The following is a 27848-nucleotide window of genomic DNA, read 5'->3' on the forward strand; positions in this document are numbered from 1 at the left end:
GCCGACTCACTGACTCGCTCGGCTGAATCCTCAAACAAATGTCATTTGTTTCACCTTCTGCTTCACCATACACAGTCCAATGACTTATCAGAGGAGAGTGGCAGCTGTTTACACTTCAAACATGGGCTGGAGCTCCGAAAGCAGAGGCAGAGACCTAACAAAGATCTTAAATTCACACGCTGGGTCCCTCTACAGTTCAGCTTCATAACGTATAAATTGGTGCGTTCGCTCAAGGCATGCAGAGCTGCTTAATAACCTGGACTAGATCCCTGCCCTGTTTCTGAATTCAATCAAACTTCCAGACTGAGAACCGGACTATAAGTTAATATGTTATGAGTAGGGTGTCTCGTATTGTTATACGTGATGCCATCTCCTGCAGTTTGGCTCAGAACCTAACAAACGAGAGGAGGCCATTCGGCCCGTCTATGCTCGTCCAGTTCCTCGTGGCTGATTGATCTCAGAACTTCAAGTTGGGTCTTAAAGGATCCAAGTGATTCTGCCTCAACAGCATCACTTATTTCTATCTGCTCAAACTGAGCGAAATTATTTCTGTTGTAGGAAACACCCTACACGGGGAATAATAACCTATATAAAAAAAAAAAAGAAACAAACACATATAGTACTCAGGAACCAATAATAATGGAATTTTGTCTTCGGTGGTGACGAGTTGATTTCTCAAGCATGAGTTAGTTCTCTTTGATAGTTGAGTTTCAATGCTTCTCTATATGAGTTACCTGTAACTTTTTTTCTTTCTGATCCTGCGGGGAGCGGCATGCCTTTGAGAAGCTGAGTTCTGAAGACATTCTCGATGGATAAGCAAGATGATGTGTTGTCAGCTAAATCAAAACCTGGTGCAGCAGATTAGCTTGGTTACCCTTTGAAGAGAAAGGAACTGCAAGATGTGAGGCTGTCTCTAAACAGCCGTGACACTTTCTGTTTTCTCTGTACTGGCATGTCAAAAGTTGACCTAAATAATTTAGTATAACTGGAAAATTACTGAGGAACACAGGCACGCATCGAGGCTGACATGCAGACCCCAAAAGGGGAGAACGTGTAAATCAAAATGAATGCACTTCTAGTCCAAAAGCAATAAGACACAGTTTCAATCCATGCTCTCCAAAAACTTCAAATGCAGGTCTTGAACTTCCACAAATGAATCTTCAAGAACCGTAATTCAAAGCAACCACAAAACGAAGGTACAACCAACAGATCCAAGCTCTCAAACACTTCCCCAAAAAACAGATCAATAAATCAATACAAATTCTAGACGCTGTCTGTCTGCTGCAGAGGCACCCCATGTCTGCTGCTGCTTCATTTGAAATAAAGCCCTCAAACGGTGCACCCCTGCAATCTCTTACTGCTGTAAATCTTGCCTTGTAAGATGCTGGTCAACAATTCCAAACAACTATAGGGAGAAAATAATAAAAACGGGCTTGCAGTTAGTTTCCTATTACTATGTAGCATTCAACACTGTCCAGGATTACAGGGGCACAGGCAGATGCTTCAATCCATTGGCAGTTTTAAACAGGCTTCATGCATCATCCCAATGTGTCTGCAAAGCACTAAGAAGAAAGAAAGCTGTACGCTTTTACAGTTTTGCATTTTCAAATAACTTTTTTTTTGTTGTTGTTGCTTACTTACTTTTATTTAGGTGCACAAATAATGCAATTAATTAAATCTAAGTCTCATTACAATAACTAAGGGAATTGTGGCAATGAAATCTCCTCCAGGAACCAGGTCTCACTCTGACTCATATCCTTTATGAAGCCCTGCGCCGGTGGAAGGCACCTCTGAATTTAGAATGCAAACGAGCCGAGAGATGTGGCAATCACACATCCGATCCCATTATTAAAAATGAAATGAAATGATGAAGTGATATCGGGAGAGCGCTGCACTGAGAGAGGCTGAGTCCATCCCTCGACAACTCAGCTATTCTACCTTCTGCAAACAAATATAAATTTCATTGGAACTGGTCAGGGATGAAAATAAGACTCCTGGACAGCTCTTGCACAGCAGTTACACCCATTCTAGGTTTTATTAGGAGCTTATTAGCCCCAGTGTACAGGTAACAAGCTCAGGTGTGTCTAATTAAAATCACAGTAAAACCAGGAATGGAACAAACTGCTATGCATTTCCATCCGTGCAGGATCTTCTTCTGCATTTGGCATTTGTCGACATAAATGAACATGCAGGGATCCCTGACAATGCAAGGCTCCCTGTCCCTAAGATATAGCCATCATCATCCAATCAAATGAAGGACACGTTGAAAGATACTTTACACCTCGAAGTTATAGGCAGGATTTTCATTTCTGAGTGTTTGTTTATAATCAACAATCTACGTTTCTTGGTTCTTATTTTGGTGCTGAATGTGCACCTGGATAGAACAGATTTAAACTGATAGCCTGGCAGCTTTTCAATTCACTATTAAGAAGCCAACAGCAATGTTGTTTTATAAATATCAAACTGTAATAGATTAAAAAAAAAAAAAACAGAGCTTGAAAATTAAGGTTTGTGGGACCAGTGTTTCAAAGGACCTGGTTTTGACAAAAGTCACCTGGCATACTCAGCAGCATGGGTCACAGAGGCAACAGAAGACCCAGGAGCAGAGAAAGCTATAGCTAGCAACATTGAGCGCCATCACACCCCTTATAAAAGTTTACCACTGGATTTCTGCCCTGGATTTCTGCAGCTTTCCCATGCTTTTCCCACGGTTATGCTGTGCATTTACCATAGTTTGCCCTGGTTTGCCATGTTTATTAATATGCTTTAGCAATACCTTGCTGGTCTTGACAGTGCTTACCAATGCTTTCCCATGCTTGCGCTACGGTCAGGCTTCTATAAAATGACCTGACAGGGCTGTACAGTGTTTTTGTTTTATTTGTTGTTGTTGCCATTAACACAATTTTGTTATTTTTCGTTCTGTGTTGTTTGTGTGGGAGACAGGTGATCTGTGTCAGGTCTATTAGCACAAGCCCTTCAGTGATGAATAATACTTTGCATATGGCAAAGTGCTAATTTGCTGCACCCCCTGGCATGGCCACGTGCGGATTGCTGTTTGAAGGCACTGACTCGCAATGGGGGGCACTGGTATAATTATCACAGCCACTCTTCTTGCTGCTGTCGCTTTGCTCAGAATAACGGCAGGTTTATAGGAAACATTTCAGCTGGCAGCAGCTCCACTCTGCTGTAGGTGATTCAATGATATACTTGGGGAAAACCAAACAGGGACACGCAAGCTGCCTGTGTTTTCTGCAAGCCATTTAAAACGTATTAAAGACAAGCAAACCAAAAAAAAAAATCTGAACATTAGCACTACATATTGAACCCTATTGAGTACCACACCCCTCTGCATTGTACTGTTTTTGCAACGTCTCATTGTCACACAGTATGGTTTTAAATAAAATAAAAATGAAGAGGAAAGAAGCCTCTGCTTGTCCTGCTATCCAGCTAGCTGTGTTTCTGCAGACTGGTGGTCTGCCCTTGAATTGACTGTGCTCATTTCAATATGCATTATGCTCCTGTCCAGACTCTCATCTTGTGTAGGGATTTAAAAATGTGTTGTTTTACAATCCTGTTATGTGCATTTTCACACAATACAGTATTTATAGTATTAAATGCATGCGCTCTCTCTCTCTCTCTCTCTCTCTCTCTCTCTCTCTCTCTCTCTCTCTCTCTCTCTCTCTCTCTCTCTCTCTCTCTCTCTCTCTCTCTCTCTCTCTCTCTCTCTCTCTCTCTCTCTCTCTCTCTCTCTCTCTCTCTCTCGTTCTCGGCTGACACCAGGTTGCTTCTCAGACCGCGGATGGCAGACAAACCTCAGCAACGCGGACATCACTCAGGCTCTCCGCTCAAATCACTGCCCAGCAACAGGAGATGTTACACACACCGCCCGCAAGAGACAGCAGCCTGCTCCACATCTCTCGTTCCGCTCCATCGACACGCGCTCTAGCGGTGTCGGATCAGCGGCAGTGAATTTCACAAAACCAAGCCTGGTGGCCCTTTAGCCGTGGTTCTGGATAGAAAAGGTTTGCAGGGTCCCAAAGAAGCCTCATAAATCCTCAACGCGAAATCAATCCATTTCATTTCAATTAAAACAGACCACTAATCCAGAACCCAAGCGTACATTCTAAGTGTAATGCACTAAGTGTCCAGAAGGGGGCTTGGACAGTATAGAATTCTGGTGTAATGTGTTGAGTGTCCAGCAGGTGGTTACTGAGCTGTCCCTATTGTATCTAACGGGGGAAGGCACGTGTAGGGTTCTGGCTTGGGTCCGTGGCTGATTGGAGAGCTGAGTGTCCTGTCCCTTTGGTCGCCTTGTAATCATTAGAACACACTGACCGCTCTGGGCAAGTATCTAACGTGTGCCCCATAACCCCCATTTATTATGACAGCTCACCGGAGGGCCTGCCCTCGGCTCTCCAGATAACAGCAGCATCTGTTTCCTCCGCAGTGTCATTAGGAAAGGCCCTTGTGTCAAAGATCCAACAGGGCAGCCTTACGCATCGCCCAGCGAAGCAATTAATACCGGTCTCATGCTGTCAGAGATGCAACAGAGCAAGCTGTACCTTCTTTGCAAAATCCTCACCGCTTTAAAACAATGTACACATGGAACTGCCTCCTTCAGACAGGCGTGCTATGAAGACTTGACAACTAACACTATGAGACCACCCTCTGCCAGCACAAGCCTCCTTTACTATGAGTTTAATAAAATTCACTGAGCTTGTTACCTATACTCTGTGGCTAATCAAGCTCATAACAGAACCTGGAATGGGTGAAACTGCTGAGCAACAGGGGCTTTATTTCCAACCCTGGAAACTTGAGAGTGCTCAAGAGCCCTTGAATGATGTATTATATTAGGTTGCTGGGTTCTAGTTTTAAAAAGTAAATACGTTATTTGAAGACTGGAGGAATACTGTGGAATAATTAAATACATTTGTGGCTGGGATCCAGGGTTAGTTTTCAGTGACCCGCCACAGCATCGATTCGTGTGACAGTAATGACGAAATATTTAGATAAAAAGAAGGCTTGTTAATCATTGCTGCCGTTCGATCATCTGCCGTGTTTATCTACCGTATCTTTGTTTTGGGAGAAAGAAAAGAAAAGCCCTGTATGAATTAATGAGACACAATTCCAATATCACAAAATTAGGAAGAGGTTTAAAACACAATTTTTTTTTTTTTGTTTAAAATGAATTAGGAGACAGAGCGAGGCCAGGCACAGCAGGGCGTATTATTCTTTGTGTCAGTTAGAAAAATGACAACGACAACTTCTCTGCAAATGCAGCAACAACGTCATTCTGTAAAAAAACAAAACAAACAAAAAAAGAGTTTGATGTAGGCTGGCAGAATATTCACTGCAAGAGCGTCTCCTTTACTTTTTAAGTCTGATTTTAACTGGTGATTCACCTAAACCCTCAGCTGAGTTGTCTCGCTGTAGAGTGCGTTGGCTCTCACTCAATCAAGCAAAGGAACGATAAAGACCAGAAAATAACACTCTGAAAAATCAGAGCTTCTATTGATCAAACAGCAAATATCAATGTGGGCTTGGTTTCAAACTCCATCGTCTCCAGGCACTCGATCCTTTACTCGAACCACTTGACCGAACTGCACACTAATTAATGAGGAGGCTTTTCCATTACAGGAGGTTAAACCAGATGCGTTTTAATGGGGTTTGGGACGTTTGACCTCTGCAGCTCCTATATCCAAATAAAAATACAATGCAAAATCTGCAATTAAAATTGAAACAGTATTCCTGTGTCTAACCCTGCTTTGAAACACACACCTCAGACAACCACAACTCCAGATTTAGTTTCGATACGTCAGAACCAGAGAGATCCAAGTTCACACTACAGCAGCAGCATGCTAACTGATTATGAATTACTTGTGGAAGTCAGCGTTCTGAATGTAATCAGCTGTTGCTCAGAGCTCCTGGGTAGCGCTAGCCAGGCTGACGTGGTCAGGAAACCGGTGAATACTGCATGATTGCATTTACTCGCTGCTTATTAACAGATTTGCAATCAGTTTGTAGCATGGCTCCAAAAAAGAATAATGAACTCATTTAACTTTTGACCAACTACTGTCAAAGACCATGCAAAAAACACACGAATGCCAGCTCAGGTTTTAGGGCAGAAAAACAAGCAACAGTACAAAAGATGGTTTCCCCTCCTCATCACAGCCCTATTCTGCTCCGTTCCACTCCTCTGATATTGCAAGCATGCTGCATTTCTGTACTGCCTGCATCTGTTCAAACCGTTTGATTGCAGGCGAGTATAGAGAAGTGGGCAGAGCTGTTAAACCCAGTCCTGGGGTTAGTGTCTGAAACGCTGTCGTTGGACTCAGCTGTTGATGTGTTGTTTTATTGCACTAGGAGATCAGAAGAGACAATGCAGCCGGCTGTGCTGATCCCTTCATGCTGTGAAAGGACAGCATTGAACGGTGAGGGGCAGCAGCACGACAACAGCTTGCTGACGGGGGAAAAAATAATCAAATCCCTTCAGTTCTGCTAAAGGGTTTATTTCTACGCCTTTCCCAGCGCTATTGGCTGAGGAAGCACATAGGAACAAATTCCAAGCTTATTACCTCAGTCTATCTCCGACTCCCTGGGGAGGAGAAACACACATGATCTCTGGACCCGCTCCTGCACTTCAGAAATTCCATTGTTTAGGTACAGCAGAGGATTGAAAGAAACATCACCAGGACTTTGATCAACCAGACCCCCTGCTAAATCTGCTCTGAAACAATTCACATCAGCACAGCATGAATAATTCTCACCTGGGCATGCAGGGCTACTAATCAGAGGTGCTCAAGTTCACTTAACAAGGGGCTGACTGTTAGAAACACCTGATCGTTTCAATACCCGATTGAGGGGAGCTTTGAAATTAAACATAGAGATGCTGTTCCGAAGCTCAATTTCAGAGGAATCGCATGAAGTGTCTCTAATACACAATCGCCTGTGTAAACGCAGTGTACTCGCTAAAGACACGAGAAACTGCCAACCAGCTGTAATAGAGCATGTTGTTGCGTTGTAAGGCAACATGTGTATTTACAATGCTACTACAGTGGGATTACTATGTAGTTAGTGACACTTGCATTGCCATGTACCAAATCTAATAACTGAAGTGATGACTTTGGGAGAGATGCTGTTGTATACTGCTCTGGATGACAGGTGCTGCTGTTTCACTGTCTAACGCTTAAACCTTGTTTTAAATTATATGACGGCCGGACACTGCTCTCCCATTGCTTTCTATTGAGGGCAGCTGTTCTGTTATTACTTAATAATGGAATAGCCAATAAAGCATGCCTGGCATGACACTCATTAACGATATCTCTTGCAATGGATGCTCGAACCCTGGTCTCAGAAACTTAAATAAAGAAATCATGTGCTGGGTAACAGTGCTACAGGCACGTTCCTCTGCAAAAATGTGGAAATAAATATATTATCTTGTAACTGCATCACTGATAAAGTGGGGGGAAAAAACCCACTGCTGAGCTAATCCAAAAAAATACATTACTCATGACTTTGAAAACAAATAGGAAACCTCTAAGTCTTTAAAACTTTTGAAATAAATAATCCGTGATACATCTTAATAAGGTGTGGGGTATTTGCCAAGCCCCAACCCTCTGCAAAAGAAGAGTCCCTGGCCACGATTTCAAATAAAAAACTGAAGATTCATAAATAAGGGTCGCAATAAATAATGGCACGCAGATTTCCTTCAGAAAGTGAAAAAGGAAAAGCCACTGAGCGAATCTGACTGCCCTGTCCTTGCTGCTTCATGACTTCATTTAACTAACACTTAAGTTTAAGGGCCAGCTTCATTTTTCAATTACACACAGATTTCATACGCTATGACTGCTTTATCACTTCATTCTCAGCGCTGCTTAGAAGTAATTTGTGCTACAATATAAAATGTGACAGGCATAAAACAGCAGCCGCTGGACTCCTTACTCCAACCCATTTCCAAATGGATATGCAAAACTCTTTTCCATCTTTATTTCATAAGCCTTTCTGTGGTAGTGAGCACAAAGCATGTTACATGTGATTATCCAACTACAGAATGGGCTGTCAGAGTAGACTGGATACAGGGTCAACAAAGTTCTCCTTAAATTCTACAAAGAAGGAGGTCGGATCCAAACTCTCCCATTTGCTTTTCAAACCTTCCTCGCTTCAGCTTCCTGCTGCAGTCCCTGTCTCGCCTGAGGCATTTTAGACATTGCCGCTACAACAGCGTTTTAGATCCATTGCCTCAAGTTCTCAATCATAAAGAAACTAAGTCAAGCAATCTTACTAAGTCAGTTTGGGGTATGATAATGATAAAGGCAGCAGGAGCCCCAGCGCTCGTCTGCTTCTCTCGGTTTCATCCGAAAGCCTGGGTTATGCAAACAGTGACAGTTATAACAGTGAGGGGGTTTGAAAAAATATAACTATCAATGATTCATTAGCCAATACTGTGTCTCCATAGAAAGGAAAGCAATCATAGCTGAGATTGGTTGCTGGCATTTTTCTGAATATTTGGTCCCACCAGTGAACATTTATCCCCCGTCCTCTGCATACATGTTTGTTATTTACCCTATGTTTATGCAAATTATGCATGTACAGTGCTAGCACATGTGTGTGATCTTGCAAGCTGTTATCATGTACTATTGTAGGTGAGACTGGACCTGTCAGAGGAGACTGGAAGGTGCAAAGTTATGGCAGGGTTAGGGGTAGAATTAGGGTTAGGGTTAGGGGTAGGGTTAGGGGTAGGGGTAGGGTTAGGGTTAGGGTTAGGGTTAGGGTTAGGGTTAGGGTTAGGGTTAGGGTTAGGGGTAGGGTTAGGGTTAGGGTTAGGGTTAGGGTTAGGGTTAGGGTTAGGGTTAGGGTTAGGTTAGGGTTAGGGTTAGGGTTAGGGGGTTAGGGTTAGGGTTAGGGTTAGGGGTTAGGGTTAGGGTTAGGGGTTAGGGTTAGGGTTAGGGTTAGGGTTAGGGTTAGGGTTAGGGTTAGGGTTAGGGTTAGGGTTAGGGGTAGGGTTAGGGTTAGGGTTAGGGTTAGGGTTAGGGTTAGGGGTAGGGTTAGGGTTAGGGTTAGGGTTAGGGTTAGGGTTAGGGTTAGGGTTAGGGTTAGGGTTAGGGGTAGGGGTAGGGGTTAGGGTTAGTGTTAGTGTTAGGGTTAGGGCTGTTTGTCTAAGGTGATACAAGCTGCTACCATCTCTCTTCAATAGCAAGAAGTGTAAACTTTGCCCATTGTGTCGTCACATCTGCCATGTCCAACAGATTTGACAAGAGCCCAACGCGCACTTGGCACGGTATACAAATAGAAAATTATAGGACAGGCAGAAAGCGTGAAAGCCAGGCAATTTACTTTATCCAGGGGAAAGTAATCACTTTTATGCTGTTTTGTTTTGTTTACCGGGTTGGAAAATCACAGGGTGAGGAAATGGCATTGCCACTGAGAGGAGTGAATGATATGGTAGGGTGTCTCCACTATTATGCCTGATTTTTCTAGAGCACGGCTTCAGCACTTACGTTATTACAGGGCGGGAGGTTGTTAAATCCAATCTGATGCCACAACAAGCCCCTGACCGGCGCAGCGATTGCAAGGATGATGTTGTGTGGAGTGGGAGTGGGTGTGCGAAGCTAGGAATGCTCGTAGATTTTTTTTTTTTTTTGTGGATTGTTTCAGTAAATGTATTTCATTGCCTATATATGACCTGAAAATGTGGAATACCAGTGGTTAGAGAAAGGGACTTGTAACCAGGAGGTGTGCTGAGCCTGTCAAATCTGTATTTAACAACACATAGTCTTAACTGGCATTTAAACAATTCAGCTTCCATATCTAACTGATAGATGGTTGTTACATATTATTATATTTTCTTCCTACTCTCAGTAGAAAGTCCCCGTAAAGTTGCTGGGCAAGAAGAAAAGCAAGATAATTCAGAAAAAAAGCAGATATAAGGGTGCTACCAGGGTGCAAATAAAACAAAACAACGAGGTAAAAGGAGGAATAAATCAAAGAAGAATTATTGCACCATGGCGCGGTACAGCATTAGCAAGGTCAGTGTGGGAGCTGATAAGTCAGACTCTATAAAGCACCTGTATTCACAAGCCTGGGCTAGGCCTGCCAGTACACCCTAACAACAGGGGTGCAACAATTAATCAACGCATCAATTATTGATCATCTGTCCTTAAATTTTACCCAGCTGGGATTACATTTCGGTGAATCAATGCATCGCATTAGTACCCAGTTTTAAGTCTCCTGTTGCCGGTTTGCATTAAAACCTCGAGTGTGAGTGTGCTGCTTCTAGTGCTGGTACGGTAGATTAACGCGTTGCTAGGATACACACTTCAAGCCTACATTCCGCGTTGGATAAGACAAATCAGAAGTAGGCCAAGCATTCAGGTTTTTTTATTTGAAAAATTAAAGCAACGCGTTTTTTTTTTTTTTTTTTTTGTCTATTAAATCTACCTATTACCTTTAGTTTGAAAGCATGCTGAGTTTGGATTATATGACAATATTACAGAAAAAGAAGCTGAATTCAGTACGATAGTTACATTAGTCAGGGTTTGTGAGATTAATTCAAATGATTTGCATTTGGACATGAAATGTAAACTGTATTGAACAACTATAGTCCAGAAATTACTTCTGATAAAAAATCAATGCATCGATTATCGTTGATAAATGTCTACACGATAATTGAATTCGAAATTAGGGTGTCGACTGCACCTCTACCTAACAGCCAGAAACAACAAACATGCCATATGAACATCAATGCTGAATCAACTCAGCTTGCAAAGACTGATAACATGAAGACGGCTTTGCAATGAACAGATTGACTTTCAATATTTAATCTTGAAGAGGAAACAAGCCACTCCCCCCCTTTCTACATTATCATTCCCCTTCCCTTCCCCATTCTCCTCTAGATTTTCTTTTGCACAGCAGCATCAGCGTGCATGCTTAATATTGTTGTGCTGAAACAGAAGCACGCTTGCAGAATCACAAAAACAGGCACTCTACAGTAGACCTGGCTATGCACAGCCTTGAGTTTTAATCCATTTTGGTTTTGAGGTTAAAGGGAAAGACACATCTCATAAATAACCTTGAACCAAGCTTTCCCTATGGATAACTTTCTATAGAACCAATGGACTCTGCAGACTGCAGAGTAGGGATTACAGTGAAAACTGTGGCCACCAGCTTAGGGACGTAACTAGCTTAGAGGCGTGACTTTTCCAATACAAGCTCAGGAGAAACATGTATGGTTTTACAGCAGTCCAGCACACTCTGGCTGGAGAGAGTGAGAGAGCGGAAGAAAAAAGAAAGAAAGAAAGAGATGGAGCGGGTTTGTGGGGGGGTTGGTTTCATGACCTGCTTACGTTGGCATTCCAGGAACACCCACGATACTGCAAGGCAGGCATCCTGAGACACTGGTCACATGTATAGCAGCACACAGCTCTCACACAGTTTCTATTGGTCAAGCGAGTCACACGACAGGTGTCAGGTGACAACATGAATAAGTTACACACACTGCAGACTCATTGTACTTAATAAACCCTATAGGAACGTACTTACAAACCCCTTTGGAACACAGAGTGAGCATGAAGAGGTGTAGATGAGCAATGGGCACCCCCACCTCCCCCAGGGCTGAGTGCAGGGATCAGCCTCTCCACCCAGGGGCTGAAATGCTGCTGCCCTGAAGCGGAATGTGGAAGAAAAAGTGCATAGCATTATACTTTCTAAAGTCCCCTGCAGGCAGCCCTCTGTACTCTGCACTGTTAATTACGCTGGTGTGCTTTCAAAGCAATCCAGTGTTCAGAACTCAGTAGAGCTGGATTCTGCCTCTCCTTCTGTCTGTTTGTAGGAGAGTAAGCGCTCCCCCCTGGGCAGAGTGGGCGTCTGATACAGCAAGACTCTGCAGTAAATACATGCAGGGAGATTATTCAATTATTCCTTAACACTGTAACCTTTCTAGCTGAAGCTACCCCCCACCCATTCCTCCGCCAAGCATCCCTCTTGTTCTTATCTTAAAAGCTGAACTAATCTGTAACACTGGGTGTAAGAAAGGCCCCTAAGGGCAATCGTGAATCTTGACAATGCAAACCGAGACGTCAATCTTACTCCTTTCTCATCCTCGCCTCTGTGAATAAATAAAGGATTAAAAAAATAAGTATGCAATGAATAAATAATGTTTTCATATGCATATTTAAACCCGTCCGCAGCAGCTTGGAAATCCTTTTGCGGTACCGCTTTGAAAAGAGGTAGAGCACAGAATATTATACCACGCAGCTTCTAAAAGGACAGGGCTATTCCAATCACAAGGTAAAGAAAGTGCAGACACGTTCAGCTATGGTAAACATCTACTCCTATAAATAAACTATGGAATATATCAGGAATGTAAGATGACTTCAAATAAAACAGCAGGATATTAATGCTTAATGTACTATTGCAGTAGCTTTCAAACTACAGACACTTCAGTCACAGTTTGAGCTGCTTTAAAACCAGTTTTAGCTATGTCATCGCTTTACAACAAGCCAGACTTTCCAAGCAATTAAGTTCTAATTCATGACCATACAACCTTTCTTCACAGCAGGATAACCGAGTCAAGGGATGAGCGGGTATGGATGCCCGCACGGACAGACAGACTGCTCCACTATGCCCTCATTGCCAGGGGGTGATAAGAACAGCCACCAAATCCAGGATTCCAGTAACAAAGAGATAGATGCTATTCCTACATGCCCAACTTGTGCTTTCATTAAATAGATTAAAAAGATGCAGACGAGGAACAAGAAAAGAAAGGAAAACATTTCAAAACACACTAAGCCAGCAATTCATCACAAAAGAGTGCTTTAGTTAAGAGGTCCATTCACGACGACTAGCACAACAGCACAATTTATTAACTGGAAGTCTCACAGCCATTAAATTCCAGCGCGGGGCTTTGGCAGGGGGCCAGCTGGTAAACACCGGGGCTGCGCTGCTTCTGAACCACTTTTTACACAAAACCGAACACTCGCGCGCACACTGCAGCAGCTGAGCCCTCCTTCCAAACGCCGCTTCATCTGAAAAAAGATCACATCTCGTAACCCCTTAATGTTCTGCTGATTGAAAAGATCACAAAGGTAATTCTGCTCATCTTTCAAAAACACTTATTTATTGCTGAATTAATTTCCCTGGAAACAACGATAATAATTAGTATTTTGCATGGCATTGAATATTTAATACCAGTATGTGGTATTGCTCAGCTCACAACATTGCCTTACATAATTAAATCTTATGATAAAGTATTATTATTATTATTATTATTATTATTATTATTATTATTATTATTATTATTCAGTTTGCTGTTTATCATTAATGGGTCACTTCACGTGATGATGTGTTCCATTCTTTAAAAACCAACTGTTTAATTAGTACTGAATGCATAATTAAATATCAATTAACAGAATTCCAGATAAGTGTTGCCAAGAGTCTTAATCAACTGAGATCTAATAGGAGGGAGTGTGCATTTAAGCTATAATTAAATTAACTCTTCTCGTTCCTGTTTACACTGGCAGCTTGGCAGCTCCAAGCTCAGGGGCAGCACGACCAAGAGAAGGTGCCATTACCCTCTTGGCAACCACTCTGTATTACTTTAAGTTTAAAAAAGCAACACAAAATAACAACCTGGGGGGGGGGGGGTAATCACAAAACCGTAGGGAATGGGTTCTCTGCAGCGCACCACCATGCTGTGGATGCTGAGTCACTGGGATGACCCGGGTGAGCAGCGATGTGCCGAATGGCTTCTCTCCTTCATAAATGTTCGGACATTCTTTCTCTAATTATAGGCACAAAAGTGTGACATTTCCTTAGATCACATATATACGCTGAAAAACAGAAAGAAGACCCTGACTTCATCACATGCAGTGTTATCACATAAGCGGTTCTCTGAAGAAAGGCTTAACTTTAAAGAGTGACATTCAGACTCCTGTCATTACGAAGCTATAGAGAAGTGGCGCCACTAAATAATCAGAGAGCTGCATCACCACATCCCTCCCAGACTGATCCTCGCACAAAGCTAAGAGCATGGTAGAAGTTAAGGTCATTTTTCTTTTTCTGTTCTTACTTGCTTGTCTTTTTTTTTGGATTTGGGCTGCTTTAGTAAAGAATCCAGGTAGGTATAGATTTTCACTTTGTGCCATCTATCTTATGAAAACCAGGCTTCCAGATGTGATTAATGGGTTATTTATTGTGCTGTTTTCTTTTTCATTTAGTTTCAAAAACAGGAACACTCTATAACTCACCTTTCTCAATTACATGTTATCAATAATAATTCGTTCCAGGCTCGCCTCCAGTAATGTTGTGATATTCAATCTGCTGTTCTGCTAAGTAGAGTCTTGCCAGCTCCCATTAAAGAGAAGACATCTCCTGCAAAACTCATTTGCTTTCGCATTTGAGCAAAAACGTCCTGTTTCCACGGAGCAGACATGACCTGTCAAGTGTCTGAAAAGTTAGCCCACGCTCAAATTTTGAGAGGAACCTCAAGGACACAGCCAGCCGCTGATGAGAAAGCAATATTTTCTGTTTTGTATTTATCTGTTGTGTTCAAGGATTAAGAAGCGATCCTCAAATTAAAAGACACTTTCAAGGGAAAAGTGGTGGACTGAGATTCAAAGTGAATACGGGCAAATTAATAAACAGGCTGCCGGGTCTTATCTGAAAGATTTAGAGAAGGAACAGAATTCTTCTCCACTTCATGCAAAGCCTTCCAAAGAGAATGTGTGCTTAATGCTTTGGGTGCATTTTACTTGGGAAATGCAGGCTTGATAATAACTGGATAACAGTGCATGCGTAACTACTGGTGTAATAAGCATGTAATTACATCAGGTAACAAGATGCTGCTCATAAGCCCATTTCTATACAATTGCACAATAGTAACCATTTAAGAAGCCATGTGTAATTACTTAGCCCATCTAAAGTGGTTATTTTAATCCACAAACAGTCAGAAAAATGCAATTGAAATCCAGAACTTCTCTCTATGTACATACACAACCATAGTAAGTATATACATAAACGCCCCCTGCTGGAAAATCAACACATTACAGCGCACAAAAATGAATCTGGTCGAAGTGTTGCAGGCTGTCAGAGATCTGCCAGGCATCAAGGACACAGATTAGCATGGGAACCTCCTACACAGTGAGCTATTTATTGATACTCATCGCCTAGATGCACAGAAAGACTCACCGGGCACCTTGTTGAAGATGAACAATATTGATAGCTTACCTTCATAGGTGGCTTTGAAGCCTTGTCCACTGACAGCATAATCCGAGAGAAGCCATAGAGTGACTAGGGGGCCTGTGCTAACCACTGGGGCTGGAACCTGAAAACCAGTCAATCTGTGAACAAACAGAGAATAAATATAGATCAGTGAATCCTGCATGAACCAGTCTCTGAAGGGGCAGCTAGGATATTCGGATTGGATAAATTAGATTGCACTACTTGTATTCAAGCACCATCCAGGATAAAAAGGAACGAGGTGCTTTTCAGACCGGATGAGCCATCCATTGATTTCTTCTGATGCTGAGCCGGTTGTATATCTCAACTCTGCGAATGCAATCGTGGGCAGTCAGATAAGACTGATCCTATAAATATCTGATACAGCCTTTAATACGACACATGGTAAAGCAGAGCTATGGTAGCATTGATGAATCCTCGTAAAAGCTAACAGACATAAAACGTTGTATATCTATTTATTTATTTGTTTTTAACTGATTATAAACTGCTATCATTTTTTTTTTTTTAAACTATACTTTTTTTATTGCGGGCAACATCATATTGTTTGTTGCGCAGAAAAATAATAATAAAAAATACATAAAAGAAAGTAATAAATATAAAGACAACACAAATCAACTTCCGCGGAGTGGCTTTTCAGCTGCGTGCTCAGGCTGCAAACAACTAAAGGAGAATGTTGGCTGTTAAATTTAATAGCAAGTTTGCAGAACAGTACGTTTAAAATTGACAGAACGCAATTCCACATGCACAGTAATTAGTTCTGGAATCGGAGTCCAAGAGCGTTGGAAACACAGTGTTCTTGCATCCTGACAGTAGCAGTTGTCTGATAAAATGAGGTCGAAACTTTACGACGGAAGTGACAAGCCGGTATTTCCAGCTGACTGTGGGGATTAAATTAAGGGACTTTGAAGTGAGGTAGAGAGAAATTGGGTGTGGAGTTTTTGAGGAATAGATTTTTGTACAAACAGAACGTGATTGATATCTTTGAAAATTCTTCTGGGTCTGTGGTGCTTAGTTTCTTAGTAATGAGATACGAGCCCCTTCACCTCGGAGTCTGGAGTCTCTGTATCCCTTCTGATTAAAGCACTGAGATACGAGCCCCTTCACCTCGGAGTCTGGAGTCCTTCACCTCGGAGTCTGGAGTCTCTGTATCCCTTCTGATTAAAGCACTGAGATACGAGCCCCTTCACCTCGGAGTCTGGAGTCTCTGTATCCCTTCTGATTAAAGCACTGAGATACGAGCCCCTTCACCTCGGAGTCTGGAGCACTGAGATACGAGCCCCTTCACCTCGGAGTCTGGAGTCTCTGTATCCCTTCTGATTAAAGCACTGAGATACGAGCCCCTTCACCTCGGAGTCTGGAGTCTCTGTATCCCTTCTGATTAAAGCACTCAACAAACTGCACGCAAGCCTGGCCACAGTAATTTAATACCCATGAGATGCTTTGTAATAAAATGTGATTAAATCAACTGTCATCCCATTAAAAAAAAACTGCCTCTCAATCTGACCAGCAATGTTTAGCAGTATGCAAAGAATTGAATATGGTTGCAGATTATTGAAGCTGGTAAAAACAAATGGACTTCCTAAAGCTGTTTAGAAGTTTCCACTTTGAGAATCTTATTTACTAATAAACTCTTCAGAAGTCATGATAAAAAACTTGTCCTTACTCAGATATTGCTGTGTAAAAAAAATGTTGCCATTCATAAACCGATCACCTCATTCTAACCTCTCACAAAGCAGAATGGGTGCACACTGTGTTAGTTAAAATATTAGTGTGATGTTAATATCCAGAATGGTAGAAACAACGGTCCTACACACAGGAGCTGAGTTCAGTGCTTTACTTGAAACAACCAGGAAAATCCTGCACCTTAAAGCTCTCAACGTTTTGAAGGTAATTAAAAAAACTAACAGATAAATCAGTAAACACAAATTCTTTAATTAACAAACACAACAAGCATTCTCACAGCTGCTTCTTCTAAATGTTAATGAATCCTCTCAATGCAAAATGAAACATCCGAGTGTCTTCAGAATCCTACCTGAGATCATTATCAATCAATATTTATTTTAAATAGCGCCCTTCATAGTGGACCACCATCGCACAGGGCTTTACAAGATAGTGAGGAACAATGCATAAGACATTACATACTGGGTATAGTACATTAAATACAGAATTATGTTTAATTAAGTTTAAAACATTCAGCTGTAAATTTAAATACTCAATCATAAGATATGAGCTAGAAGCGCTGAAAACAAATTTAGGAAAAAGCTTAGAGAAATATTTCAATAATATAATTCTCATTCATGTTGCTCCCCCTAGAAAGAGACTGAATTGTGATCGCATTTCTTCCAGCCTCATCCAACTGGGAAGAAACTGGAGACAAGCTGCCATGAGTTTCAGATGAGCAAATCAAGAAATCAAGTAGATAAATCCCAGACGGACAGTGTTATTTATCGGCAGGGGAAGTTTTCTCATTATTCTCGGAGAGCTGGAGAAGACCAGAATCAGTGTCATCTGAAATGGAAGTCCATCTCGAAGCTGTCAGGAGCCCTGCGTTCCTCTACCAGCCTCTCCCTGTTTCATTTCCCCAGCTGTGACTCTGTCTCAGCTGCAGGATGTCTCTGCTACCTTCCTGACACCACCGCGGCCGTCTGACAGAACAAGTGGCAGCGATGGACACGATGGCACTTTCATTCTCTCCCACTCAAGGACTGAGCCATCCTCAACTGATACCACAGAGGAAGGCTCCTGCAACTTGATTTTTTCCCTTGGCTTGAAACACTGTGACGGGGTTAAAGGTTAAGGAGCGCTAATCAAGGTTTAAAATAAAATTCCTAACCTCTTTCTAATTCTAATTTCTAATTAGCTTCAGCAGTTTTGTGAGCTCGTTTTGTGTTTTTTAGTACATGCTTTATTTGTGATATACAGAATCAACCGGAGACTATGAAATCTGACATAATCTGATATCATAATATCACCACATGCGGTTTGAAAGAGCACACTGACAAAGGCCCTGGCTGAACTATTTGTCTGCTTGACATTGTTTCTTTTAAAGTGTTACTATTTATAAGCTTTGAGATCAAACTTCAGCATTCATTACTTATGATTTGGCAGCTTTATTGGAATTGTTTTGTATTGATATTTATTCCTTTTTCTTTCTGAAACAAAATCTCTAATGATTTGGATTAGCTTTGAGAAACAAGTCACGCTGTCTTAAACACGAAGCAGTTATACATGAAAACCTACTGCAGCAAAACTGAAGTAGGATGAAACTGTAAACTGGCAGGAGCAACAGCCTGGCAGTGTGATTAAACGAGAGCACAGGAATACATTTGCAGCATTTCCTGTGTAAGGAAAACTAACCAGTAATGTTACAGAGCTGTTAAGAACTAAGAAGGTTTTGTGAGCATCCCTCGGATATTGTCTAAGAAGTTTCTTTACGTTCTTTTTTTTTTATAACAATTTTGTTCAATTCTTTACTTACAGTGTGAAACAAGAATTGATGGTAAAATCTCATTAGGGACCATGCTGACTGACGGCAGTGCAATCACGTTTTTTTCCTCGAGTATCACAACTGGTTTTCCCACCAGAGGTAGAGGTTAAACCTGCAGTAATTTGCTCCCCTGACAGCAACTGCTGAATGTCATGCAGCCAATCGTTCACTGAAGCCTGGGAGTGGGAAAGGGAACCGTGGCATCAACCTTCCAGTAAAGACGTTCAGTCCATCTCTTCAGCCCCTGCTCCAGAGCAAGGCTGCGCTCAGCACCAGGGAGTGTGAGCATACTGTACATATTTACACTGCCCTGACAGAGCAGAAAGGGCACGCAAAGAAAGAACCCCTGCAAAGGGCACACGAAGCATGGCTATAGAAAGAGATGCCAGCGCGCCAACACTGGGTACCGCACTTATAACACTGCCCGAGACAGACAGATAAGGAGGGACAATGTCCTGGACATAGCGCAGAAAGACACTGGTCCTGGGTCACTCCATGAGAATGAGTTGCACTGGATATACAGTCATGATCAGACTACCGGCTTTTTGATGATCAAACGTGTGTACTAGAATAAGAGCCATCCCCACCAAAATCCTGGGCTTGCCAAACATGTGATATGGATGATTCATGAGCGTAACAAACAGCTTTTAATGCAGCTTGACCCTGGGGTCACCAGACTAAGCTGTCACACATCTGGTTCTGGATCTTGATAGCATATTCGGGAGCTACAATATGACAAGGAATTCAATTAGACGAGTCCGTTGAGCTCTTTCCTGTTGTTTTCCTCTGCATAAAAAGGGACACAGGTGGTGATTTATTTATTTGTCACCCTCCTGGAACCTATTCTGCCAGCTTTCATTTCTCTGAAATGTATTAATTCCCCTATAAATTCCAACCTGGCTTGCATTATACAGCAGCTTACTAAACAATTCTGTTTCACTTTTTCACCCTGTTCCATTTTTTTAATTCAGATGCAAAGGAGATGGGTAATTAGAAAGTAATCATAAAGATGCCAGTCTTGTCTCTATCAGGGTGTGGCAGTGTTTCTCTCTCTCTCTCTCTCTCTCTCTCTCTCTCTCTCTCTCTCTCTCTCTCTCTCTCTCTCTCTCTCTCTCTCTCTCATGCAATCCCTCGACCTCTTCTCCTTCCCTCTCCTTTCGACACTTTCCTCCAAGTCACTCATCCCATCCCTCCATCTCTCTCTCCCTCTCTCCTCTCTTCCTCTCTGTACCTTTCTCTCCCCTCCCTTCCTCTTTCTTTCTCTCTCTCTCTGTCTCTCTCACCTGAGAGCACATACACACGGTCCATCCTTTAGAGTATAGAGTACTGTCTCTATCTAATTCCTTTATTTTTCCATCATATATTTTGCTTCACAGGTCCCCAGCCCCCCCTCCTCCCTCTAATCCACAGTGGACTCTGTGTTTAAATGTATTTATTTTGTGGCTAATTCTATCCTATGGGATCCAGAATACATTACGGCTTCATTTTCTGCCACTTCGTAAAAATATAGTCACTTTGCTAAAGTCATGGAGCAGTGAAACCAGACAGAGGGTGGCTCTAAGGGAAAAAAGAATCAAGATTCTTCCACAAGCAGCCACAGACAGGGAGGTAGTTACCCCATAGTAAATGCATAGTATAACCCTTGGGGCAAGCATGAGGAAACTGTGGAATTGGTAAAGGCATGGACGCTCTATGCATTTACTGCAATGCACTATCAGGATTTCTCTTTGTGAAAATAGGCCACAGAAAGAGATCTTGAAGTGCCGTGCTGCATATATATGACCGAACCCCCTCGTCCCTCCCGGCTCCCATATTGCACACACCCCAGCCTGTAGTTACCCTGAATAACCGGACTGGAGATTCCGGTCGCAGCGATGTGGGGTCTGCAGCGCTGAAACGTTGCTCTGCACGCGGCTCGGGGGAGGAGGAGACAGCTGCTTCAAACCAGCACCAGTGTGACAAGATGCTTAATGACGCTTCCTGCATGAAGTACAGTTACCAGAGCAATCAATAACGTCACTACAATATCAGCCTGGGAGTTACATCCTTTCAGGGCAGGAGCTCAGGTCGGCCTGGATTTTCACTTGCTTAATAACACATGCCTGCTTTTTTCCGGTTCTCCGAACTTATGTTAATGCTGAGGTAATGGGAATTCTAGAATTCAAGAAGCAGAGCCCCATCAAGGAATGATATAGCTCAGTATTATCATACATTACATTTAACAGATGATTTAGTGTAGCGGCTACACCTCTCTGTGCACAATTAAAGCCAGTTTAGGTGACATCAGTATTTGAACAGCCCCCAAGGGAGGGTTTGTTCCCTCCCAAGGTTCCTTTCTCCTCCTCCTCTGAGCAGCACAGGAGAGATCAAAGCCGATCGTGCTTTGCAGTTTGAGAAGGGAGCTGGAGGAAGGTGATGATAGACCACAGTACCCAGAGGATAGGATGAGGCTCTTCCTGAGACCTGTCAAAAAGACATCTTATCAGCAGTGAAGAGCGACCGTGGCTTCGCTAATCTCTGATACGGCTCGAGGGCAATCTTAAAACACCAGGAAAGAACTAGGAGCACAGCGCAAACTGAAACGGCTGATCACAAGCGCTGATTTGTAATCGATAGCCACTCTGGCTTTCACTCAGGCTTATAACCTCCCCCAATAGCACAAGATAACATCCTAGTCAAGGATTACTTTGTAAACACTTTGCTAATTATTTTGTGGGGTCACATGTGAATTAATGTACTGTGGGCTCTAACATTTTCGTGAGAAGTTTTTGGACGCTCGATAACCGACACTAAATACACCCCTGGTTGAAATCTGATTATTCAGCACTGTATAGCCATAAGAATTCACAACTGAAAGATCAGCAAAGTCATCCTCTCCTAAATCCGCCCAATCTTCTGATTCATGGGAACACAAGACATTTATTGACTGTGACATTTCGATTCACTTTTAGGAAATCCTCAATGTATTCAGTAAATGGATCGAATGGGGAAACACTATTATTTATTTATTTGTTTGTTTGTTTGTTTGTTTGTTTGTTATTTGTTGGATTCAGTTACAACACCGTCAGGGCGTTGAGATCTGCAGTAATTACACAAACCCAACAGAGCATGAAAAGGAAGGTTGGAGTTGCTAGGTTTTTAATTGGATTTCGGCTTCATTACATACACAGCACTTTGCAATCCACATGTGAAGTAATCAGGACTTTTATTTTTGTGCACTGTTAAAATGCACCTGGTTGTAATGATGCCTAAAGCAAAACGAATGGCACTGAAGTCTATGCGAGGGAGCTTCCAGTGGAATGACTTGAATGGAATTATTTGTATCGATTCACCGAGGCTACAAACAGTCTGGTACTACCTTACCCTGTAGAGACGGGTCTGTTTTGGGATGATCAAACAGTGAATGAAACTAAACGGAGTACAGGGATTGCTCTAGTTCACCAGAGCTAGCTATAGTACTGTGCTACGCAACCCGGAGCCCAAGGCAAGGAGGTGCAAGAAACACGCACCTTCAGTAACCACTACAGCGCAAGGGCAATGATTAAACATGCACTCCCTTATCAACGTTTCCCATGGTAAAAGCATGGCAACGTGTAAAGTTGAAAGTGAAGTAAAGTGAAAGCACGGTAAAGCATAGGAAAGCACTGTAAAGCCCAGAGAGGAATGATAAAGAAAGTTTTAAAAACATGGTAAGTGCACAGTGTAACCGCATGAAAAGCATGGGAAAACTGCAAAATTAATGTGCAAAATTACAATCTTGTTCAAATTGCACACTAAAATTCCAGTTGCGTAACGCATCTGAAAAAAAGATGTGGGTTGATTCTCACTCCCCAAACCAGCTTGTTTCACTGAGGAAGCTGTTTCTATTCACAACGCATCAGACCTGCAATCACAGGCAGTTTACAAGCCGGTGTTATTGTTGTCCTGAAATATTCAGATGTTCGTCTTATTTGTGCATTTGTAGCAGCCCCCCCACCCCACCCCTCTGAGACCTGGGAATTAATGGCATTATCTCATGTCTGCTTAGAAACTTTCTGGGTTATTAGTCTCATACAAGAGCAACAATACAGGTATAACGGGAGACTGGCAGTCGCGAATAAGGAGATAATTAGAGTGTCTTGGGCTAGAAAGTACTTCCCGGTAACATTTTCTCACTGTACTGAGTGCAATTTACTGAAAACATCCACATGTGCTGGAGAGTTGATGGTGATGAGGGATCAACACACAACGGAGCTTCCTTTTCCTCTTCCAGACAGGTCAGCATTATGAATAGCAATAGATAGATTCAATGAAAATATCAATGGGCTCCTTAACAAAAAAGTGTGCTAAACCTCATTGGGATCCCATTGTAATCCTTTTATATTACCCTGAATAAACCACAGCACTAGCGGCAATAATGCACTGTGATATGGATAATGCACTGTTGATACGGATAATGCACTGTGATACGGATAATGCACTCTGATACGGATAGTGCACTGTGATACAGATAATGCACTCTGTTACAGATAATGCACTGTGATACGGATAGTGCACTGTGATACGGATAATGCACTGTGATACAGCAGCACACTGTTAATATTGTAGATTCCAGGAAATCATACAGAAATCACAGCTAAATGAATCCCACATGCCACTTGTGAGTTCTGAACAGCTCACCCCTAGGAATGAAATGAGTAGTTTGTAATTCAAGAACGATAAGCAGGGTCATCTTATTAAACAAATGAACAAGATAAACAAACATGCATATCGATGCCTACTCTTGGATCCTTAGACTAAATTGTGATCCAAATAAATTAGAAGAACTTTCTGCTCCTCCCTTCCTTTCTCCTCTCCTCCCTTCCCTTCTCCTCTCCTCTCCTCCCTTCCTTTCTCCTCTCCTCTCCCCTGGCCCCCATTCCCTCCTCTCCTGTCCTCTCCCGTCCTCTACTCTCCACTCTCGACAGAAAGAACCCTTCTGTAAACTCCAGTGCCTGGCTGTCTGAGGGCTGATAAATGGCACATTGGTCCCAGAGTGTAGAATCTGATGATAAATGGGCTGTGTTCAGTAAACAGACTGCAGGAGAAAACATCAACAGTGGAGAAAACTGTGCCCCGTGCCTCCTGCAGGGTCACCGGTAATAAAGAAATGCTGGCTCTGGATACCGATAGAGCAGATCAGCCAGGTGAACGGGACGGACCCCAATTAAAAACAGAACGCAAAAATGATAAGAAACCTGCATGTTATGAATCCTGAATCATCAGCAGGCATTACTATGTGTCTGAAGACAAATGCAGGTGTAAAACAAATGCACTGTCGCAAAGCTGCATCCGTCAGTCTTCCTACAAAGAGACGACTTGAATGATGACTTTTACACGGTACTCTAGTGTTTATGAAGTGGGGGGGGTGATGTGTCACCTTGCTGAGAAATGTGAAGACATGCAAACATGGGCATTTATATCCTCACTGGCGTAGTGGAATGAATGCATTGTGCCCGTGCAGCTATTCATCTGTGCAGGTAGACGGCTACGCGGGGAGAGATGGATCGCTTGTCAACAGCTTGGTGACGTGAACAGTTTCATTTCCTTTCACACAAATAAAAATGATGCAAAATGCAAAATGATGTGAAGATGAAAGCAGACCAGCATGCTTAACACTGACGCCTCAGTCCCAGCTTGTATTAGCCACTAATGTGCATTATTATTATTATTATTATTATTATTATTATTATTATTATTATTATTATTATTATTATTATTATATCCACTCTGGAGCTGTAAGCAGTCCCTGACATGTCTTCTTATTAATGTAATGTATTCATTTTGTCCTTTCCCTCTCTTGTGTTGCTTGTTGCCTCAGGGTCAGGCAATGAGCCGCGGGGTTCATTAAATAACACGCTGGTCTGGAGCCAAACTCTCAGTTTAATTAACGATCTTGTCTTCATTCTCTAGAATCTGTCAACAAGCAGTGATTGTAAAATATGCTACACCTTTCAAATATTAAAGACCCAGTGACATCAGCAGTACTGTTCAGTCGATGCTAATGAAGCTGCCAGCATGCTGGCTGTCTCAAAAAGATACAAGCCCGTCATTATAGAATGTTCCCACTGTAAAAGCATAGCAAGGTGTAAGAAAGCAAAGTGAAAGCATGGTAAAGCATAGGCAAGCTCTGTAAAGCATAGTGAGGTATGATAAAGCATGTTAATACACATGGCAAACCAGGTTAAACTATGATAAATGCATAGTATAACCATGGGGAAAGCATGGCGAGTAAACGGCAGATATACTGTGGTAGACTTTTACAAGGGCCAGGCTGAGTTTTTAGTGTCACGCGTACCTTGTTCTTAAGTTCCCCTGTTGGGGCTGCCCGTCGTACACAGAGAGCACGTCGAAGTCTTCCTCCAGCGCGAAGGCCTGGAACACCAGCTGTATCCGGCTGTGGTCCTGGGCCTGGACGCTCCACGTGCAGTTGGCGTAATTGGGGTAGCCGTAGGGGAATCCGGGACTTTCTATCGTCCCGTTCGGTCCGCTTAACGTGTGGCTGCAATTCTGAGCTGAAAGACAAGCAAAAAAAAAAAAAAATGTATGTCCCATTATCGTATTCAAATTTTACACCGAAACATTTTTCCTTGGGTTCTGTTAAGTACATTGGGCCCTAGTGAAAACCAAAGAGAAAACGTCATATTTAATAATGCATGTTCATAGTCTGAGTAAGCCCTATTGAAATGTAACTGCGCTATATTAACAGAGATGCTCTTTTGCATGTATTCCACCAGCTGCTTATTACATTTTGTATTCTATATGAAACTGCAATAACATTTCAGCAATCCAGGCCAAATTACTCATTTGGCTTCATTTCCAAATAACCTCTTCCATTTTTTGTCCACATTCCCATTAAGATTCTGTGAGTCCTGAACAAAGCAAAAGGTAATTAACTCCACTCTTTGCCAACAAACCTCCATAAGATCTTCAATTTACGAAGCTGTGTGCTATTTTCTCCCCTGACTCTGCAGTCTCCTGTATTTAATATGTATACTGTTAGAGCTTTGCTCAATATCGCTTAAAATACACATTGCAATTTGCTAGCTTTTAAATGTTAGATGCTTGTGCAGTGTACGTTTAATCCCGCTCTTAAATGTCTACTAAGGTTGCAACATACTGTGCACATCACAAAACAGCAGTCCTGAAGCCGTACAGAAAGCCTGACCAGACCCGACCTGTCAGTGCATTTAAAATCCTGTTTCGTGCATCTTGTTGCAAAAAAATAATATATTGTTCTTTTTTTGTGTGTGACTCCTATTTCCCTTAAAGGGATAAACGTTGAAACAAATCCCTTGAGTGGGGATATATAGCAAAAACACTTAGGGGCTGATTTTAAATCTCTCACTGCAGAACACTTAAATACGTTGGCAGAAAAAGTGTGTCAATCTATTATACCTTCCGGTAAATAGTTGATTTAAACAGTAGTGTGTCACTTTAACTCTGTATTAATCCCGCTGGGGGGTTAACCTCTGCAGCGGTTTACTGATAGACTAATAAACATTGCTACAAACAAAACAAATCAATCAGAAGTGAGGAGAAACCTTAGACTGGCTGTATTAACCCTTTCATGCACACAATATTGTTTAAAACTATCTGAAACAAGTAGTTTTGTTCTCAGTTGCTGGACGACACGTTAATAAATATATTTGATGTGTGTTTGTTTTTTCAGTTGCATCCTCGTGTGAGGCTGTCGTGCATCTAGTGCATGCTGCTCATTTGACAGGCTTCCCTTCATTTCCATGTTAACGCTCACTGTACATCTTTTCATCAGTCTCGCACCACTGACTTCAATCTTTCTGTGCGGCGGGTCTTGGTTTGCAAACACGTTCGGCCGGGACCACACATTGGTAAAGAGTGCAAAGTCTCATCGTGTTATTAAATAGAGGAGCTCTCGGTTTATAGTCAGAGCTGCAATCACTTTCCTGTGAAGGACCAGACAATGCGAAGGGCATGGGACCTCATTCTCATGCAGTCCTGTTCCCCCCTCCTGCAACACCACTCCCTCTCTCCTCCGAAACTTGCCGTTAGCTACATTGCTAACGCACTATAAAAGACACTGTTAATTCTTTTTATAAATGAACTAAAACATGACTTTGTATTGATTTTTGTACTGAACACATACCTGCATACACATGGCTATTCTTATTTAACCTTTAACCCCAAACTATTTTTTTTAAAACGTCTTGCTTAACTCTTTCAACACTTCCTAAAAAGACGACCCTGGGGATAACTAATTCAATAGAGACGGTGTCTTCAACTGTACAAGAAATCAATAACGGACATAGATCTTTCCTGTGCTGCATTTCCACGCTAACCAAGCATAGAGTTCAAGCACAAGCCCCTCTGTGATTATAACAGTGTTATTGGCTTGTAAGCATGCTGGCCCTGGAGGCGATCAGCAGGTCGGTCAATGCTGGGCTCCACCTGGGACTGACGCTGTCAGATGTTACTGCAGGATACAATTAAAGGTGACGTTTGCTATCAATAGTGTCCTTGCACACTCTCGTAGGTTATCTACCAACAGTATAACTGGTGTGCATCGCAGTGCCTGTCATTAATATATATAGTTACAGTAATGATCTAATCTAATTATTATTATTATTATTTGTATTTATTTATTTGTATTTTTTAAAGCTCTGACTCATTCCAAAGATCATTAATATACAGTACAGATAAAGGCCACGGATGTTTGCTTTATTAAATCAGACCACACCATTGCACAGTTAAACGACACCCCGAGCTGCCATTCAGTTTTCAGTTCTGTTCTCTCGGATTAGAGAGACCCCCGGAGATGCCACTCCACAAGGTTAAGACATCAGCACACAATCCCAGCCACCTTTGGCTTGTGATCAATGGCTCTTTAAGCAAACGGAGCAGGGCTTGGAAGGGTTTCCTGGGGGCAGTGTTAGCTGCTTGGTTTGCCCATTGATTTTCACAATGCCATGACCTCTTGCATTAACAACGTCTGTTCTTTATTCGCTGAATATTAAACAGTGCAAACTCAGCCCTGGAACAACAGATTAGGAACGGCTTTAGACACCATTTATTAATTCAGGGAGGCATTTATTATTATTATTATTATAATTATAATACTAATACAATCTGG

General features: G+C 42.2%; 1 protein-coding gene across 1 annotated transcript in view; it reads right to left on the reverse strand.

The window, feature by feature from the left end:
* Positions 1 to 27848, reverse strand: part of LOC121303302 (CUB and sushi domain-containing protein 2-like) — a 132932-nt gene that overhangs the window by 92408 nt on the left and 12676 nt on the right. Inside the window, exons 2-3 of the mRNA XM_041233893.1 lie at positions 25038 to 25254; positions 15223 to 15335 (exon numbers count right to left, since the gene is read on the reverse strand). Coding sequence (XP_041089827.1) covers positions 15223 to 15335; positions 25038 to 25254 — 330 coding nt within the window. The remainder of the gene's footprint in view (positions 1 to 15222; positions 15336 to 25037; positions 25255 to 27848) is intronic.

The sequence above is a fragment of the Polyodon spathula genome, chromosome 32 (genome assembly GCF_017654505.1).
Source record: "Polyodon spathula isolate WHYD16114869_AA chromosome 32, ASM1765450v1, whole genome shotgun sequence".
Taxonomy (NCBI): Eukaryota; Metazoa; Chordata; class Actinopteri; order Acipenseriformes; family Polyodontidae; genus Polyodon; species Polyodon spathula.